Here is a 20,721-nt window from a genome sequence, read left to right on the forward strand (position 1 = left end):
CTCAGTTTATTTAACTCTGCTGAGTGGTGTCTTTAACGCATTTATAACAACAAAAAGCTATTAAATGTTGGATAAAACAATATATGAACAAGGATACTGCTATAGCAGCATTTAACATTGATGGATTGGCGATTCACAGATACTTCAATTACCAGTAGAACATGGTTATACTCCAAAGTATAAACAATTATCTGATCATGTTTTGAAAGTTTTAAAAACAGAACTGAAAAACGTTCATCTTTTCGTAATAGATGAAATTTCGTTGATTTTAAATTTAACTTTAATTTATTTAATTTTAATTTAACTTTAATGTACATACATCTACGATTATATTGGTCAACAATATTCGACCATTTTTATGTCACAAAAGGAATGACAGGTCATTTCGATAGGATTTTACCCGTAGATTACAAATCTGAAACCCAAAATGTTCCATCACGTCACGTTTTTGAGAAAAATGAGGTCAAATAGTTAAAAAAACCTGTTTTTGGCAGTTTTTAAACCTCTGTCACAAAGGAACGGGACGTGATAGAATACTCTATGTGGGCTCAAATTAAAGCTTGAACCTTAAACTTTAATGTTATGAAGCAAAAAACCATGTGACAATAATGTGAAGTCGTGTAGCACAGGTTTTTGATATGCAGCCTGAGTTTACTCAACCACCGAGCTTACGTCGGATGGCTTTGGAATAGTGAGGAGCAAAGGGACTTAATAAAGCACTCCAAGTAGTGAGAAACTGTTTTATAATGCAATCCCGTACTTTACAGATAACAGTATTTCGACAAAATGTTTAATTTTTTGCCCCTATTTTGTATTAATTCGCCATTTTTTATTCTGACTTTGTATACCAAATTCAGAATCAGTGATGCCAGAAATCTCCAAAAGAAAAGTTTTGTTCACATTTTCACCTTTTGGTATTAATGGATTATTTTGTTATCAAACGCGAGATCACAATTGGCGCGCGTCCTGACCGCTCAGTCAAAAAACCTATGCTACATGACTTCACAGTATTGTCACATGGTTTTTTGTTTCATAACATTAAAGTTTAAAGTTCAAGCTTTAATTTGAGCCCACATAGAGTATTCTATCACGTCCCGTTCCTTTGTGATAGAGGTTCAAAAAGTGCCAAAAACAGGTTTTTTAACTATTTGACCTCATTTTTCTCAAAAACGTGACGTGATGGAACATTTTGGGTTTCAGATTCGTAATCTACGGAAAAAATCCTATCGAAATGACCTGGCATTCCTTTTGTGACAAAATCAGTGTTGACCAGTGTTATCAGAAATATTTGGTACTATTGATTGTAGTAATAGTTGGTTTGGTGGAAAACATATCTTTCTGTTAGGTGATTTGCTATAATTACCTCCTATGATCCTGTTTTTGTACAGTTAACAAAGCCGAAAATAGATAAGTATCTTGGCTCTTTGGGGAGTTATAAGTTGTGGACTAATTTATTTGATTATGAACTGACTATTATATATTATATGCGTCAACAAGGAGACGACATTTACCATGACATGCTTTCGAGAATTCGCATTGATTTATTGACAACGTCTGATAATGAGATACTACTTAAGCGTGTGATAGTGTGGAAAAACAAATCCTTACAAAATAGAATAAATGAATTGTGTGATTTAATTAATGAATTACCAACGGATACTGCTTGTTTAATGACTACTTATATGTGTGATATATTGAATAATGCAATGTTGAATCGTATTCCTTCGCTAGAAATATTATTAATTACTGAAGATACGATGACTGTAATCAGTATGTACAAAAGAAAGTCCAGAAAGTATTGACTGTTACGTCCAGTAGACTCCACGGTTCCTCGCTAAAGTAAAATATTCTTAAAAAGATTTTATATAATATTCTATATAAGATTAAATCAGCGAACGTCGTTGCCACGCGCGAAAAAGATTACGCGTGAGCGGAGGTCTCGGGGTCACGATGAGAGATATCGCAGTTCCCGGAAAAGAAATAATTAACTGATTCCTGAGCGATTGCTCTCATCAGAACCGTGAAATTTGGCACATGTCCGATCAAAACAAGTCTTTAAATCATGGTTAAATCTGGGCTAATGAAGCAATCGTCTCGTTACCGCGACGTTCGAAAACTATTCATCCAGGGGTTAAAAAGGTTAACTATCGCAAATGACGCGCGAAAACAATTATCAAAGAATACCGCTAAGAGATTTCTTTGATTTACGGAAGCAAGTATTAGACCCATCCGCTGATACCAAGTAAATTATTATAAGCGATAACCAATGGTTCGCGCAAACAATTTTTTGTGAATTCCCGGAAAAGAAATAGCACTCTCCATGGTCCTTTGAACGTATATAAAAAGGCAACGATCTGCCCAGAGACTCACTCACGGACTCACTCAGTAACCATTATCATGTGCGGGAGTTCCGAAAAATCCGCGGAAACACGTCTCAATAAACGGACGTGCGCCAAAAATCAACGCCTCGCCTTCTTTCTATCTCCTTGGTCTGGAGAACTGGCAACCCACAACGCTGAACATCAAGGAAGTAAACGAATTTCATTATATTACTAACAATCTGTAAAAATATCTTCACCCGCGGTTATCGTTCTCCATTCCTTTTGCGGAGACCTCCGTCCGACAGACATTCTTAAAAAACTTACGTGACTTGTCCCTTTCTTTTAAGTGGCTCCCACCAAACGTAGATCCGAGAGCTCGAGTTCCCCGTCAGAAAATAACCCACGGGAACACGCAGTAAAGGGAAACCGACTATCTTCGGGCGAACCACCGCGCAAAAGAAGTTATTCGCGGTCCCCTAGTTCCGATTTTCCCTCAATTAGTTCACCATCACAATCATCACCACCCTCTCACTCTTCTTCCTCATCCTCGGAGATATTGTCCCCACGTTTTTCCCCTTTCCCTTCTCCCGTTCCCTCCTCACCATGGTACTCACCTATTGGTTCACCAGATCTTGAGGAATATCTGGAACCTATTCCTCCACGAACATCCCCAGAATCATTAACCACAGGTCAATCCTTCTCTCGAAGGGTTGAGAGATTTTTACGAGCGTGGTCTCGAAGTCTTTCGAGAACACATCCTCAATCTTTTTCCCACCTTTATGTTACCCCTTCCGCCCAATGCTATTTTCCTCGGACCTGATTCCATCGACGTTCCTAGTTTAAGGGCCGCACTTGTCCATGCCGGGCCTAACACCGTTGTTCCTCTCATTACCAGGAACCGCCAGTATCCCGTCCTAATCCTTGCGTCCCTCATACAAGATTTCTTTTTAGATTACCCATAATTTAGATATTTGTCATAATTGTAAATAGTTTCACCATTTTTTAAATTATCTCGATGTATTTTATCTGCGTTTAATTTAATGTATTTCTTTCTTTCCTTATGTATTTTATTTGCGTAATATTTTACAAATATAATACGTTAATTCCTTAAGGAAAAAGGAAAATCATTTTAATTTAATAAACCTCAATCAATCCCCTTCCCACAACAGGTCGTACAGGTCCTATCCCAGGTAAAAGAGATTCAGTTCTCTTACCTAAAAAAGGACCAACGAGCAGACTTGTTCCAAGTTAAGGGTAAAATCGACCTTGGTCGTTGACCCTACAGCCGGAACTCTCAGTCAGCTCGACTCAAGTTTTGAGACCGAGTGTCTCAGAACTCGAGAGGCATGTGTTACGCCCTTTCCTCGAGCTCACGGAACTCTGGACGTAACATGACTAATAATGACAAAAATAATTCACGAACAGCAGGGTTTTCTAAAAAGATTACCATCAAAATTGGAGCTAAAGTTATGATAAGACGTAATATAGATGCCAACTTGGGATTTGTTAACGGAAGAATTGCGACAGTACTGTCAATAATACTGGATCCAACTACTAATTTGGTCGAAAAACTAAAACTTCAATTACCATCAGGACAAAACTATTTAATTGAAAGAGTAAGTGTTAAATTTTCAGTGATGGATCGTGCTTTTGTAATTAGGAAACAATTCCTATTGTCTTTGAGTTATGCAATTACCATTCATAAAAGCCAAGGTCTGAGTTTGAATCATGCCATAATGGATATTGGAAATTGTATATTTAATTATGGACAAATGCACATAGCATTGTCGCATGTAATATCTCTACAAGAATTGCATTTAATTAATTATGAAACTTTATCTCTTATTATTAGAGCAAGTGAGGAAGCTCCCATTCGGGAATATAATCGGTTAAAAGAAACATATCTTCCCAATGCCTAAATAATTTCAGTCCCAAAGAAGAGATATGGAAAAAGAAAAGATGTGTCGTGGTCCCAAAATAATTACAAGTATTCAAGAACCGCATGAAATAATAAGAGAAACTTGGATCATACGTGGCTTTCAAAATCAAGATAAAGTTTCAGATTACTGCCAATGTAGTGTTACAATGTTTATTACATTTCGAAACTATTAGAAAACAAATGTTAAATTATGATGAACAAAATAGTTTACGTATATTAGCTCTGAAATATCAAAATGGAATGTCGAACTTAAATACATTACATTTGCAATACGGCAAAATTTGGGAGAATATTTTACGGCTCCAATTAAACGAGATGCACTTGTATTCTTGAAAGCACTTGGCACAAAATTTGGTAATATTTTAAAACAGGTAGAGCATCAAGTAAATTACACGAAACGATGCCGCAATTGTAGTGAAATCAAAACAATTATTGAATCAAATATTATTATTACCATTCCTATTTACAATATACCAAAGAAATGCTACGATCTTAAGGATTTATTACAACACTTTCAACATTGGATGCAAGTATCCGAGGAATCTTGTAATAAATGTGCCGGACATGATATGATAAAGAAGAGTGAATTAATATTCACGAAAGATATAATTATTATTCACTTAAAATATACATCAACAGGCCAAAAACTAGGAGAAAGAAAAAAGTTTAATTTGCGTGCTGTTCCAACAACAAAAATATTAATAAATCGTCGATTATATAGAGATCAAAGTGCTATATTTTATCACGGAACAGACGTAAAAAAGAACATTATACATGTATTTGTAGAGAAGGATCATCCAAGATCTGGATTGAAGTAGACGATACAGAAATACAAAACAAGTGCCAAAGATGTCTGTATACTTTTCTTACAGAAAATAAAATAAAAATTAATGAGTTTTATAGAAGAGTAACAAACGACTGTCAATAAAGATGGAGCCGCGGAATCGCTGGTTGAATCATTAAATACAAAAAAGATGTGGGCTTCTTGCTCGTAGTATGTTTGAAATGGATATCGGATGAGTCCACCCTAGCAAAGGACGAACGATTCACATGAGAGGAGTGATAACGTTCTAACTGGATTATAAGGAAACATTTGCTTTGCCTAGTTAGACGATATTGTTATTTACGCACTTTAGAAGAGCATAAACAAAAATTAAGTTAAATTTTTGAACGCATTAGAGACGCTGGTCTTAAGTTACAGCCAGACAAGTGCGAATTTTTCAAGCGAGAATTAACATATTTTGATCACATATCAGACGAGGAAGTCAAACTAAACCAAGAAAAAATAAAAACCATAGAAGAGTATTTCATTCCTAAAAACGTTAAACAAATTAAGCAATTTTTGGGACTTGTTGGTTATTATCGCCGATTTATTAAAAATTTCAGCGAGCTTACACAACCGTTTATTTCACTCCTTAGGAAGAATGTACCATTTAAATGGGAATCAAGACAGTAAATTAATTTCGAAAAAACTAAAACACTTGTTATTATTTTATTAAACAAACGGATCTTACAATATCCGGATTTTGATAAAGAATTCCTGTTAACTACTGATGCTAGTGACGAAGGAATAAATGCAATTTTATCACAAGGACAAATAGGTAACGATCTTCCTGTTGCATACGCTTCAAGGACATTGAATAAAGCAGAACGAAACTATGACACGACAGAGAAAGAACTTTTGGCTATCATTTGGGCAGTAAAACATTTTCGACCTTACTTGTATGGTAAACCATTTAAAATTTTCACTGATCACAAACTATTAATTTGGCTCTTTAATGTCAAGGATCCATCATCACGTTTAATGCGTTGGAGATTAAAATGAAAAGAATACAATTATGAGGTTCTATATAAGGAAAATGGAACACTAATGCAGATGCGCTCTCTCGAAATCTACAAGTTTTGGCTTTGCAAGTAAAAGCGTTATGCAGTAAGGATCCGGATACAAGCTATAGCCTGTAAATGACTCATTGTGGAAAGTCAATAATATAAATCTTACAAATCTCAGGTAACATAAAAGGACTGGTAAAAGAAATAAACCCTCCTCCCAAAATTAAAATTACCCTTACAGTAACTAACGAAAATAAAGCAGAGGACATAACGCTTACCCCGGGAAATATCGAAATCATAAAAGGAAAACGTTTAACTGAAATAAATCTTATCACGCTTGAGAATAAATCAGCATCGATAAATCTAGAAGCCGTGTTTAATTGTTTAACCATTGTAAATTCCTTTCCCTTTCTACATGAATGCACCTCCCTTATGACGATTTTCCTGCTTCAGCTTTTAGCTGTAGTTTTTAGTCTTAGGTAGTTCCCGTTCGTAACTTGTATAAGCCACATCTCTGGAGTAGTCAATAAAGGACTGATATATCGTATTCCTATTGTATTATTACATTACATCGCAACCGTAAATGCATGTAACAATCATATGTATGTGAGTAACAAGTAATCGCGTCGCAACGTTACCGCGTCGCTTGATTAGTTATATATTATAGTTATATATTAGTTATATATTATATTATAGTTGTGTTGTTATTGCAATGTTATATAACACATATGCTATATATCTCTATTAATCTCTTACTACGTGAAAGTTAAAAAGAACGTGTTGCATCGACGTATCGAGCGAATAGGTGACTATAGATAACGTGCATGTGGTTCTGTTTCCATCGAAGTTTTCGATCCGTCTTTCGGAATGTGACATGTTATACGTAATTAGAACCGGAATAAAATAGCCTTTTTGGTTAAAACGAAACTTTTATATTAAAATTGTGACGAGTAAATTATTATGAATAATGAGGGTAAGTTAAAAATATTTTTAAAAAATCTGGAACCAGCATTGTATAATACTCTTGAAACCATTGAATTTTTAAAGAAATTGTTTCTATTTTTCATGTCGAGGATATACACTCCAAAAAACCTAATTTTTTTAAAAGAGTGTTTTACCTACATAGGCATATATATAAAAAAATGCGTATTTCCTATTTTTGTGTATAGAAGAACAAATTTCATCAAAATCGGAGGACACTTCTATGGGTTTCCTTATTAGTTGCAATTGAGACTGTAGATAATGATAGCTGTGTTAATCTTAAAACAATCTTTGCATAATAATAGTAAAAGTTCGGAAAATTATTAAAATGTTTTGATTTTGACATTATTCTCATAAAAATAAAGTTTTATGAGAAATAGTACCAAAATATGAACAAATATGACAAAGAGCGTATATGAACATTAAATACTAAAACTCATTCACACATTTGCACACTATGTTAACTATAATATTTATATTTTTCTATAAATAAAATTTGATTTTGTAAAGAAAAGTCACGAATTAATTTATGCACTTAATCAGCTTAAAATGGCATGAAATTTCCAAAATTAAAAATTAAAAGTAAAATTTAAAAAAATTAAAGTTACGCTTATATTTAATGCTTCAATAATCGTTAAATATTTTATTTCAACTTGTTGCTTTGAATTTTAATCGAGCGATTGTCCCTTACTTCTTATCATTGCACAGAATTATAAAAAAAATTTAACGGGATATGTTTCTCTCATAATATTTTCATAACAATATTATTAATCTTTATACATCAGTCTATACAAAATGTGACGTATAAAACATATCCTCTTCATCATTTGTCTTACACAATAGACAAGCATTGATAACTATACAGAGAACGTGGTATGAAATTCTTAATAACAGAAAAATAAATAACTCGCCGCATAGTGAGTTCCCGACAGTCGAGTCAATGAACTTTTGGCTTCGCCGACTTGGTCTTCTTTAGTTTTTTTAATCCGCTTATATTGGTCTTCAACAGATTCCAATATGCCTGTTGAAATTTATTTACATCCTTGGAATGAATCTGAAAATTGAATAAATTTTCAGTGAAATATGATTAAACACTCGATCATGATACATCAACAAAAGATAGGTTAATACTCACAACAGTGGAAATCTTTCTGGAACGTAAGGATGCTCGGACTAAGCAGAGGTACTCTGTTGGAGTCGGTAGAGATGCTCTGCCTTTCCTAGGTACTGGTTTATTATGTCCATTAACTGTAAAAGCAGAAAGCTTTTTGAATGCAACTATAAAAATACAAATATAAAAGGAAGAAAGAATTGTAAAAATGGTACATTTTTTCTATATAAAATATTTCAAATATATATTTCTTTAAATAAATGCTATAGAATGTTCTGTAATATGTGATAATTATTTTGGATTGAATTTAGCAATTAAACATAATGAAACAGAATGATGTAAATTTTTACTCGTTTCCAAGTTATTGCGATTTTTGTGTCGTAATAATTCTGTCGATACATAAAGTTAGTCTATTTAGTTCTCTCCGTTTATATGCGAACAGTGCTCAATGTCTTATATACAATGCTACCTCATAACATTCCTTCCAAGAGTCCTTCAGAGTCCTTTTAGTTCTTTTTAAGAGCATATATCAAGAGTATACATTAAATATCAAATCTTTGGAATACATTGTACTTGAAGTGATAAAATGGGAAGTTATTCTATTAAGAAATGGCAGACATCCATTTAACATGTGTCTTGTCGACTGTAATATATGTATTAGGTATTTCTTTTTTTCAGGAGGGGATTTATCAGCTGATGATAGATGGAGAAAAGTATTAGAAAATAATGACGAATATTTCGAATATTGACATGTTTATTATGTTTTTGTAAATGAAAACTTAATTTCTTCCAAAAGAAGTACCAAATTAATTTTCGCACTTGAAGTAAGACTGTGTGCAGAGCATTTTCTCAATAAACGTCTATGTAAGAAACATTTTTCAAGATACATGAAATCCATCTGTAGAATGTCCGATAACGACATTAAAGTACTTTGTGAAAGAGTTCAACAAGGTTTCTGTCAAACCCAGTAGCATCTGAATGTATGGAAAGAATAAAATCAATAACAAAACATTTACTGGCTTACACTGAGATGCAAGATGGTCATTTTGAACGCCTCTTGTTAAGGTACGTAAATAAAGGTCTGTTCTTTTTAGCTGCACTGCTGAACTAGTGCAATACGTTAAAGTGAGACAAGTATATTTTTTCTCACTCTAACTTATTGCACCAGTTCAGCAGTGCAGCTAAAAAGAACAGACCTTGTAGATTGCTATAAGATAAACTCGCTCGGAAACAATAAATAAGCTACATGTTTACATAAACATTTTTTATTATCTTTAACACTAACTACCGACAATTTATATATACTTATTTCCACTGAACATTATCAATATATATAGGGGACAAAAAGGAATGAGATTGCTGTTAGATTCTGAAGATGAGAGTGAAGAAAACAAACAGCACATTGAAATTTCTGTTTATGAATTTCTGCCGGACGCAGCATTTTTAATCAAAAATTTAAAAACGGTCATTTGACCGGCATGATAGGTTTAGTGTTAAATGCTGTATCTTTAAGCAGTTTCCTAACTAATTACAGAACAGAGAATCTTGTATATAAATGAGTGAGATACTCCTAAAACAGGATGTCTACATACTCCGTTGTATTTGACATGCGATACAAACAAGTGACATGAACGAGGATTGCTCTGCAAATAAACGCTGACCTTTGACTATATAAGTCAAACTTGCTGACTAATTGCTGCTAAGCGGCAACCTCTTGTACATATTGAGCAATGTCAATATAATATATGCTAGTAATTGATAAAAATTTATGCGCGCGAATAACTTTGGAGTACTATAATGAAACATGAGAAAAAATCGTACAAACCTCTTTTTTTTAATTGGAGAGGAAGTCTAAACTTTATGATACTATAAACAAACTTTGTAAAACAATTTTGCCAATTCTATGCATTCCATTAAAATATGCCATTCCTACTTAAAAAATATGTCTTCACTTTTGAAAGAATAGAGGAGCGAAAGTATAAAATAAAAATTCAACAAGACACTTTAAAGTACACATTTTACCCTTAAAATTGAAAAAATAATGCTCGCACAATATTTTTTCGTGGAGTTATTTTTATTTAACACGTTCCGTGCCGGACTGATTTTTGGTGACTTTCCGTTCAGGCCGTGTGGGGCGTATGCGCCCCACGGTATCATAATTAATGAAAAATGAAAGTTCAGCGTGGGGCATATGCGACCTACGTGGCACGGAACGTGTTAAATTTCATCACCTTTTTCATAGTTAATTTTTTTCATTTTCTATACCACACTACTATATTTTTTGAATAATGCATTTCTTGATAGTACATTCTTTCTTTCTGAAATTATTGGTGAAAGGTAGTAGAAAAAACCATGTGGAATTATATACCATCATATATGTACTCCTATGTATCTAAATATGAATAATTACATTGTTTTACCAAGGGGTTGGTCACTGAGGTAATCTTTGTACAAGGTCTAGATAATTCTTAGGGTAGTCTCAGATAATCTGAGGTAATCTGAGGTAATCGTGATACCACTGCCCTATAATTATCTCACTTGTACTCTCTCCATTTGAGTGAGACAGCTATTGGACACCAGCAGCAGTACCACGTCTTGTAATGTTTTCTCTCTCAATCGTTCGACTTGTGCTAACAATAAGGATGCAAGATCGGACTGCGATTGTTTCGCGCGTATGAGCGATATATATTCATTCCGAACAATCATCGAGGAAACTACCGGCTGAAATCAATACGGAAAATACGGCATTGATGAATTTTGACAATAAATTGAAACTTTTGCCAAGTTATTTGATCGAACTGTTGTAGTATTAGGTAATCTTAAGGAATCTGAGGTAATTTAAAGGTAATCCATATCAAGGGTAATTTTTGTACACTGTAACCGCTAGTGACCAACCCCTCGTGTTTTACATAAAAAGCATGCCACTTTGCACTTTCATGTTTATGTTACTTTAGTAGTAAGAGCAAATTTCTTTTGAATTTTTGCAATTATTATATTGCGATTTATATATATATATATATATATATATATATATATATATAATTTATGTTTATTTTATATAATTTATTTATATATGTAAAAATTTGAAAGAACTTTATGAAAAACTTTTACAGAAACATTAACAGTTTGTTTTACTGCACATATACGATGCATAAGTAAGAAAATAATATTAACACATTGTTGACGGTATACTGCGAAACGCATCGAGCCTCAGTTCCCGCACATTTTCGGTATATATGTGAAATACCGAAAATAAGAAACGCCGATTCGCGTCTCCCGTCATCAATGTTTGGGAAATGAAAAACGCCGATTCACGTCTCCCGTCGACAATGGGTACGTTCCACTTGACGCTCCCAACGATCGCGAGCGTCATTCTATCTTTATTCAATGTTCAGTGAGCAATAAAGACAGAATGACTATTCGCGATCGTTGGAAGCGTCAAGTGAAACGCACCTGTGTTAAAAGACTACTCTGATGCCTTCCGATTACATAAAGTTTTAATGATTAAATAATAAATTATTTTAAGATTGGAATTATTCTGAAATTTTCGAAATGTATTACAATATTACAGTATACTCACATCTCTTGAAAGTGAGTGTCACAGAACCAGAAAGCCGTGATTTGTCGAAGAGTTTGCTTAGTTCCGCTAAGAACTATAATTGAAATTGAAATAATTGAAATTTATTAATTAGTCACTTAATGCATAAGAGAGCAACATATCGAGTTATCAATTTACCGTATCATTCTCCAACAGAACCATTCTGACAATATTAACATATGTTGAATGCCCGTAACACGTTAGATATAATTTCTCGAAACAAGAGAAAAGAGGTTAGAAAACCTAACCGTGATATTCACCTCACTCAGTGCCGGACACAAATGTCTGTACTAACTAGATTGCTAACTTCGGCGCACTGCGCACTACCATACACGTTGTGCACGTTGCCATGCTGTCAAGTGTCATGGCCGAAACCAGAAATCCGCTCAGCCTCAGGCGCATAAACTAGAGCTCTAGATATTACAAGGGCTGTGTTCCAAAATTCACTGCCAGCGCTGAAAAGCTATAGTGTACGTGACATAAACTATAGAGTTTCAGTGCTGGCAGTGAATTTTGGAACACAGCCAAGAGTAGCGCACACGTTTGATCTTCGCGATGCCGCCATGTTGGACCTATCACCTTGGCATCCAATGAGAAGACAGAGTCATTTGTAACCTAACATAAAGGTCCAGACACAATGAGAGGAATAAGGAACACAGAATATAACATAAGGAATAAACAAAATTTCGACCAATAGAAAACCATGCATGCATCACCAGTTCACGCATGCATGGCTTTTCATTGATCGAAATTTTGTTTATTCCTTATGTTCTATTCTGTGTTCCTTATTCCTCTCATTGTGTCTGGGCCCTAAAACTGCACCTGCAGTTAGGTCCAACATGGCAGGGCTTGCGCTACTCTTGTAATATCTAGAGCTCTAGCATAAACAGATACATAAGGCCGGATCTACAATAGGGCTGCGTTCGAAACTTTACTCTGAATAGCGGGGTTACCTTTATCGCGTTGGAGTGAGAAAGATAGAAGAGTGAGATTAAGAGAGAGTGAGAGCACCCGGGTAGAGTTTTCGAACGCAGACTAGGTGTAGTAAGCTTTGAGCCATAAGGCCAGATCTACAATAGGTGTAGTAAGCTTTAAGGGGAAGCTGGAGTTGCTAGTGAACTATTTTTTCACTATAGCGATGGTAATTGCAGTTTCGAAAATTCTCTTTATTGCTTGTGCAGAATAAAAAATCCTTTTCCACAAATGAAGTATAGATAGAAAGAGGGTCCGCTCTACAGGACTTTCTTGCTATCTATACTTCATTTGTGGAAAAGGATTTTTTATTCTGCACAAGCAATAAAGAGAATTTTCGAAACTGCGATTACCATCACGAAGCAGTTCCCTAATCACTCCAGCATCCCCTAGGTGCTGCCATTTGCACAAAAAATGCTTTTTATAAAAATTTCGCAATTTGTACGCACAAAATTGCGGTTGTTTACAATCGGGATAAAATAAAGGAATGTAATGAAGCTTTTCGAAGTGACTTTAGAAGTGTAATAAAAAAGAATAGTATGAATGAAAATCTTGCATGTATGTTAAGTATATACAAGATTTTCATTCATACTATTCTTTTTTATTACACTTCTAAAGTCACTTCGAAAAGCTTCATTACATTCCTTTATTTTATCCCGATTGTAAACAACCGCAATTTTGTGCGTACAAATTGCGAAATTTTTATAAAAAGCATTTTTTGTGCAAATGGCAGCACCTAGGGGATGCTGGAATGATTAGGGAACTGCTTCGTGATGGTAATCGCAGTTTCGAAAATTCTCTTTATTGCTTGTGCAGAATAAAAAATCCTTTTCCACAAATGAAGTATAGATAGAAAGAGAGTCCGCTCTACAGGACTTTCTTTCTATCTATACTTCATTTGTGGAAAAGGATTTTTTATTCTGCACAAGCAATAAAGAGAATTTTCGAAACTGCGATTACCATCACGAAGCAGTTCCCTAGTCACTCTAGCATCCCCTTAACGTAAAATCGTTAATGTAATATAAACTTTAGGTAAACTTTATTTAAACTCAACAAAGAAATTGTCGAAAACAATTATTTTAAAAAAATGTAAGAAAACTTATAAAATATGTAATAGAAAAACATCTAATAAAGTATAACAATAAAAATGACTGCATTTTAAGTACATACGACTAAAATTTTAAATATATGTGATTATTTCGTGTTCAAATTTCGCGGGTGCATTTGGACCCAAATTTCATTGGTTGCGCTCATCTTGCGGCCGCTGCTATGCGCAAATGATACACCTTTCTTTTTATATCATGGTTCTATGCTTACAACGTTATCTGTGCTTATTATCGAAGGAGGAATAAATCGTACGCGAATAAATGCGAATTGTTATAATCTAAGGTGAGAGTATTTGTCTCAAGTAGAAAAGAAATCTGAGATAGCTGACTTTAACCGATTCGACGCGGGTAACCGCTAACGAGAACGATACTGAAGATTCTCCAAAATATTATGGATGACGAGCTCGAAGACCGAGTCCTGTATCAGGTGAAGAAATGTGTTTAATTCTGTGAACTTGAAAAACATTTTTGTAAATACAGCACTTCGCATTTTAAGATTGCAGCGTATTTTATTAGTTTGATTGAAATGTGCAAAGATATACTTTAACAATTAAAGATCCAATGTTTAATCGAAATTGCAATTTTAGTTCCTCAAAGTAATACGAAAATAAATGTGCAAATTGTTTTAGGTTAAGAAATATCTCTTTATATTTAGAGTAACTACTTTAGTGATCCATCTAGAGTTTTGTTCAATCTTCGGTTTATAAGGTGTTTGTAAAAGTTTCATACGATATTAAAGCCATCTTCTTTCTGGATTTTTCCCATTGCTTTCACATGGCAGGATACTGTTGATTCGTTAACTCCAAACTGCCATGTAAGCTTTTTTAATATTTGGGACGAGTGTTTGTTGAACTTTCAATTTGTAACTTTTGCAAGCACCAAATTTGACAGTCTTGCATTTTTACTGATTTTATCAGTCGATATGATAAACGGAATAAATTAAGTATGGAAATAGAAATAAGTACAAAATAAAGTTTCAATACAAACATTTGTTGATTATGTAAAGAAAAAAGACAAAGATAATTATTAATATATTATCAAGATAATTTGAGATATAAATTTTAAAAAAATTAATTCCTATTATAATATTTATAAAATACAAGATTACGTGTTATGTAAAGTGTCTCAGTCTTACAATTAGTAAGTCTTAAGGCCCTTAGCAGAATGGCTGACTTGATGTCTCAAGACACGAAGACAGTATTGTGCGTTAGACAAAGACAAAGACTTAGGGCATAAAACATTGTCCTGAAACATCAAGTCAGCCATTCTGCTAAGGGCCTAACACATATAATCTGTTAGTACATTAAAAATATTATTGCACGATTATGAATCAATGAAGATGAGCCAATATAAATAAAGCTTTGTTAAAAACTTTTGAATCTAAAGATGCTTTCATTATCATGCAATGCACTATTGCAACTGGTCAATTTTAAATGCTTTCCATTTAAAAACTATTATGGCTTCAAGAGGAAATTTGTTATTAGAATTTTTAATGGTGTCAGAAATATGCTGTCAGCAAGTATAGTATATTATATGTTTGAGACATTCTATGCATATATTGGCCATTTTTTAATGCTTTTTTTCATCTATCGAGCAGCTGATGAATCCTCTCGAAAAAAAAGTAAATAAAATCTGAATTTCTTAAAAAAGTCTTACACCGAATTAATTTGCATACCTAATAAATATATATTTGCAGGGTTTCAAAAAGTTTAGGCTGTTTATATGTAGTCATGTTCTTCTTATTCGGTCAAATGGAAAGTTCCCATAAAACATGTTTCCAAAACGTTTTGTCAAAAAGTTAATGTTAGATTAAAATTAAAAAAATTAATTTCGATGTTAAAGTGATATGTACTAATACTTTAGTACTTCTTTAAAAACTTCAAATATTAATATTTCTTTTATTAATATTAAAAACACTAAACAAACGGGACGAATGTTACAACCTTATATTTTTGTATATTTATTTTTTATATTATATACTATACAAATTATATACTATATATACTATAAGAATATTATACGAGCACTATTGCTTTAATATTAACTTCTTTTGTTGAAGTTTTGAATACAATTTTCCCAACAAAAGTAATCATTCTAATTATGCATTATATGCACGCTCCTGCATCTTGTTTTAATAATAAATTTTGAGAACGTCAAGAAATAGATTTAATGTCTCATATTTAACGGTAAATAGTAAATAGTAAATTATTTATCATCAGAGCTGGCAAAATTATTAATGTACTGTCTAATAATTAAATAATAATAAATGAAATAAATATTAAGCAAAAGTGTGTATTGTCAGTATACTAGCAATAATAATGAAACACAATCCTTCTTTAGGCTTTATTATGCTTATATTTATATATACATATAATTTTCGATCTATGATAAATAATGAATGCAATTTTAGCATCATATGTAAATTTGAAATAACTGTAGAATTAAAGAAAACTAAAGAACAAAGTGAACAAAGCAAATTATATGCTAGATCTTTCGATTTCTTTCTTTCTACAGACTTATTTGTCACACATGAAGCTCGTGTCCAGATTTACTGTGGGAATTTCCACTGGATTAAACATTGGGATTAATACTCCGTTAGGCTATCTTTATAAAATTATGCGACTCTATGCTTTAAAGCCAGAAGTGTTGATCTGCGGTATGATGCTGGCAATTATTTTGTTCTACATACAAGCCTTAGATGTTTGGAGCAGAGCACTTCTGGGAAGAATTCAATATACTCTGGGACGCACTACTTCTAAGGTACAAAAAAAACACATTAAGAATTCAAATGAAGTTTAATAGAAATAACCATGCAAATTCATATGAATTAAACATTTCTTAAATGCTTTATTATAATTTTTTTATCTAGTTTAAATAGTCAAATTTGATCTTTTTACTATATTGTTACTATTTATCTTCAATATCTTAGTTTTTTCATTGTTATAAATACTTCTTTATACATGTTTTTTATTTATACAGAGTATTGAGAACTTAGTTCTTTTTACAAACTAGTTTAATTGTTCAGTACGAAAAATACTTGCAATTTGTGTCAAGTTATTTCTATGAAAATAATGTTTATATACACAATACATATTTTTCTATGCTATATCATATTTGTTTGTGCAGGTGACTAAGTTACAATTTTTAGTCAATGATTCATCGAATAATGGAATAAAACTTAGCTGGGAGTTAAAACACGATCATGTTGCAGCGTATGCTGTACAAGGGCATAGAGCTCGAATGGAAGACCGCTTCGTAGTGAATGAAGATACGAATAATACGGGAGTTTCCTTGTTTGCAATATTCGATGGACATGGTGGAGAGGTATTAATTTAGTAAATAAAGAAATAAATTATTTTAGCACAGTTTAACGCATTTTTTCTCAAATAATGTCTTATCTTTCCAGTTTGCAGCCAACTACGCTCGAGACAAACTTATTTCTAATATCAACAAAAAAGTTATTGAACTGAAGAATATACTGGCTGGTAAAACACCTACACATGAGAACGAGCTAACCACAAATGAAGTGAGAAAAAAAGGTGATAATAAGGCAGATGAAAAAACTGTGGAGAGAAGAAAATCCTTTCGGAAAGTCGTAAGCGCTTCTCTGACGGATGATTGCATGAAGAAAGCCGTCGAAGTAACTGATCCAGAATTACTCGATAAGCTGGACAGCATATCCCCTATTACAAGAGAGGTATAGATTAGGCTAGCCACTTGTTCACCATTATTTTTCAGATGGAATTGGCTCAAAGTCCCGGTCACCGGAAACACTAGTTTCAGGTATCGAAAAACAATAGGCCTTAAACCTATTGTAAGAAGAAGAAGAAGAAGATAAGAGAGATAGAACAGTAAGACATTGGAATGCAAATTGTCATTTCAACAACTACTTATTCTTCGCGTGAGATACCTGGATTCTTTCTCAAAGTTAGAAAAATTATCTCTCCGTTGATCTATTCTCTTCTTTTATACAGTTAAAGAAAATTCCACTAGAATTGTGTTGCGTGCTTTTCAATATAATTATCCTTCTAAAAAATATCTCACATTCTATTTTGTATCGCTGGAATGTATACAGGGTATCTCGAATCTTGTGTGCCACCAGTTAATAGCAAATTCTTAATTTCATTTGGACATAAAAATCCAAAATGTTAGAGCTAATCGTTTTTAATGGGAAATGTTTAAAGCTGACTATTTAGATTATCTAAACTTTGTGTGCTTCGACATAGGACAAAAATGAAGTTTTTCTCAATGACTTTCTTAGTATGATTAAGATCACTCTTTCTGATCACCTTTTCAACAGTTTTTCAATGCTGAATATTTCTGAGGAATAAATGCAAAATATACAAAATATTCTTTTAACTACGATATATCTCTGGATAGTTTTTGGATACTTGAATATTATATGACGCATTATTTCTCCAAATTCTCCAAATATAAAATAAAATAAAATGTGTTAACTTGTTTTTCACAATTTTCCATTCATGAATTATAATTTGCCACGACAATTGCTTCTTTATTTACAGATTAGGCCATGCAGACCAGGTGAGAAACAAGCGCCCAAAGTAGATATGATAAACTACTTAGAAGGAGACAAAATCAATTACAGCCGACTCCTAACTGATGAAGTTTTAGCAGTGGATAGATTATTAGTGGAAGCAGCTAAAAAAAATATGGATGTTGCAGGTATTTATCTTATCTGTCTAAAAATACTGTTATATCTTCATTTTATCATGAAGAAGGATGCAAAATGTAGTAGAATATTTCTCCTAAAATTAGAAGTGAACAAACAATTCTTGTCAGTTAATCATTTAATTATAAAATGAAAAGAATCTTAATTTTTATAGATAAAAAATATTTTGAGAGAAAGAATGTTATTTTATTATTTAATTTATGTATATATAGTTTAAGGTTGTTATATCTGTGATTTTCCAATTTTAGGTACGACTGCTTTGATTGCTCTTTTGGAAGACAATAAGTTAATCGTGGCAAATGTTGGAGATTCTAGAGGAGTAATGTGTGATGGAAAGGGCAATGCGATTCCCTTGTCTTTTGACCACAAACCTCAACAGGTATTTATTCCTGTTTTAGTTTAACATAAATTATGTTATTTTGACACAAATATAAATGCGATTATATAATATTATTATTATATCATTATAATATTAATTCGTTACAAATTGATTTTGAGTTTAAAACCTGCGTTATGTCCGCCTGACAGATATAATCTAATAATCTAGTAAATCTCTGATTAATGATTGTACATGACACTTTATTAATTTTGCATGTTTATGAATTATATAGATCTAAAATTACATGAATCGATATCATTACTCAGTAAATATTATATAACGAATATATATAATCTGCAATAGTGTTATAAATCTTCAACGACCACGTTTGTGAGAAAAATTTTGTGCAAAAATCTATTCGTGCATTTCATTGTGTCATTAACTGATAATAATTTATTATATTAAAATAATTGCATTAAACCGTCCGATATATCTTCAGGAAAGAGAAAGAAAGAGAATAAATAAAGCTGGTGGTTTAGTGACTTTTAATGGTGTATGGAGAGTTGCTGGCATATTGGCTACTTCTCGTGCTCTGGGAGATTATCCTCTGAAGGATAAAAAGCTAGTGATCGCCGATCCAGACATTCTAACGTTTGATCTAAATGATCATAACCCTATGTTTATAATATTGGCATCCGATGGTTTGTGGGACACGTTCTCAAACGAGGAGGCTGTAGCTTTCATCAAAGAGCGTATGGACGAGCCACATTTTGGTGCAAAAAGTATCACATTACAAAGTTTTTACAGGTCGGTATCTTCTGAACATTGATTGAACATTATGACTAAACACACCCATTGATTATTATTTCGTATTCTGCTCTTATTTTATTCTGAAAACAGAATATTTTAGAATAATTCGTATTAAATTACGTCTTTTACTGAGTTAAATACTGATTTAAAAGTTCATTTTTATTTAGACAAAAAATAGCCGGATAGGAATATATTAATAAATATAAAAGTGAATGTACACTGAGAAATTGATCTTATTATAATTACAATTAATTTTAGTAATACAAGTTACTAAATTTATATTTATATTTATCACATATTTATCACATATGCGATAAATATAAGAATTATCTTACCATATTCTTTAGCAAATTTAGTAACGGATTTTTATTATATACATATATACAACATTTTTATTACATTTTATTTTAAATGGAATAGTTAAATGGAAAACTTACATAACTCTAAGTTATTAAAAGAAGAAAATTATTATTTTAATATTTCCTTTATCACCTCTGATTTATTATAATTTTTGTGTTTAATTTTTTTTATTAGATATTAAGTACGGTAGTCCTGTAATGCACAATTTATTCATATTACTTCCCATGTTTTGTAGAGGATCTGCCGATAACATTACAGTCGTCGTGATTAATTTGAAGGATCGCAAATACAGCTCATCGGAGGCCAAGAAGAACTAGTTATGAAAAACTCTGCCGCCTACTTTTTCATCTTGAAGTTCCAAAGGTCTAGTCATAAAATTAATACATCTTTATTGTTGTTACCACATAAATTTATATATATATATATATATATATATATCAAGCATGCTTGATGTACAGCATGTTCTTGATCGCAGGTTTTGCTTTGACAGTGCAAGTGTGATATTAAAGCTAAAATTAAAACTAATAGATTATTGTTGCATTCGATTGTAAAAATTCACAAATCAGAAATCAAGCATTAATTGTTATATTTATGAATATATATTTATATAAGTAATTTTAAGTGTGTTATTTATTGGATTTCTCCAACTTCTGCGTTTTTTATTCCCTTTTACGAATGACCTAG

General features: G+C 32.6%; 2 protein-coding genes across 2 annotated transcripts; one reads left to right on the forward strand and one right to left on the reverse strand.

Moving 5' to 3' along the window:
- Window positions 1–6,634: 6,634 nt before the first annotated feature.
- On the reverse strand, window positions 6,635–12,146 carry LOC105281166 (signal recognition particle 14 kDa protein). Its single transcript, XM_011342212.3, has 4 exons — window positions 11,919–12,146; window positions 11,763–11,835; window positions 8,207–8,319; window positions 6,635–8,125 (listed from the first exon to the last, which is right to left on the reverse strand). The coding sequence occupies exons 1-4, from the start codon at window positions 11,940–11,942 to the stop codon at window positions 8,009–8,011; spliced, it is 327 nt and encodes a 108-aa protein (XP_011340514.2). The 5' UTR covers window positions 11,943–12,146; the 3' UTR covers window positions 6,635–8,008.
- A 1,916-nt stretch (window positions 12,147–14,062) lies between these two features.
- On the forward strand, window positions 14,063–20,653 carry LOC105281175 (protein phosphatase 1L). The gene is made up of 8 exons (XM_026972216.1): window positions 14,063–14,285; window positions 16,373–16,618; window positions 16,985–17,182; window positions 17,265–17,555; window positions 18,382–18,541; window positions 18,797–18,927; window positions 19,367–19,674; window positions 20,273–20,653. Exons 1-8 carry the CDS (start codon window positions 14,250–14,252, stop codon window positions 20,352–20,354), a joined length of 1,452 nt encoding a protein of 483 aa, XP_026828017.1. The 5' UTR covers window positions 14,063–14,249; the 3' UTR covers window positions 20,355–20,653.
- Window positions 20,654–20,721: the final 68 nt, after the last annotated feature.

This window comes from Ooceraea biroi, chromosome 9 (assembly GCF_003672135.1).
Source record: "Ooceraea biroi isolate clonal line C1 chromosome 9, Obir_v5.4, whole genome shotgun sequence".
In the NCBI taxonomy this organism is placed as follows: Eukaryota; Metazoa; Arthropoda; class Insecta; order Hymenoptera; family Formicidae; genus Ooceraea; species Ooceraea biroi.

Coding starts and splice junctions, on each gene's coding strand:
- LOC105281166 (XM_011342212.3), bottom strand. CDS start 11,942: ATGGTTCTGTTGGAGAATGATACG. Junction 11,836..11,918: donor TTCTGTTGGAGAATGATACG/GTAAATTGATAA, acceptor TTTCAATTATAG/TTCTTAGCGGAACTAAGCAA. Junction 8,126..8,206: donor CCAGAAAGATTTCCACTGTT/GTGAGTATTAAC, acceptor TTCAATTTTCAG/ATTCATTCCAAGGATGTAAA.
- LOC105281175 (XM_026972216.1), top strand. CDS start 14,250: ATGGATGACGAGCTCGAAGACCGAGTCCTGTATCAG. Junction 16,619..16,984: donor TGGGACGCACTACTTCTAAG/GTACAAAAAAAA, acceptor TTGTTTGTGCAG/GTGACTAAGTTACAATTTTT. Junction 17,183..17,264: donor TCGATGGACATGGTGGAGAG/GTATTAATTTAG, acceptor TTATCTTTCCAG/TTTGCAGCCAACTACGCTCG.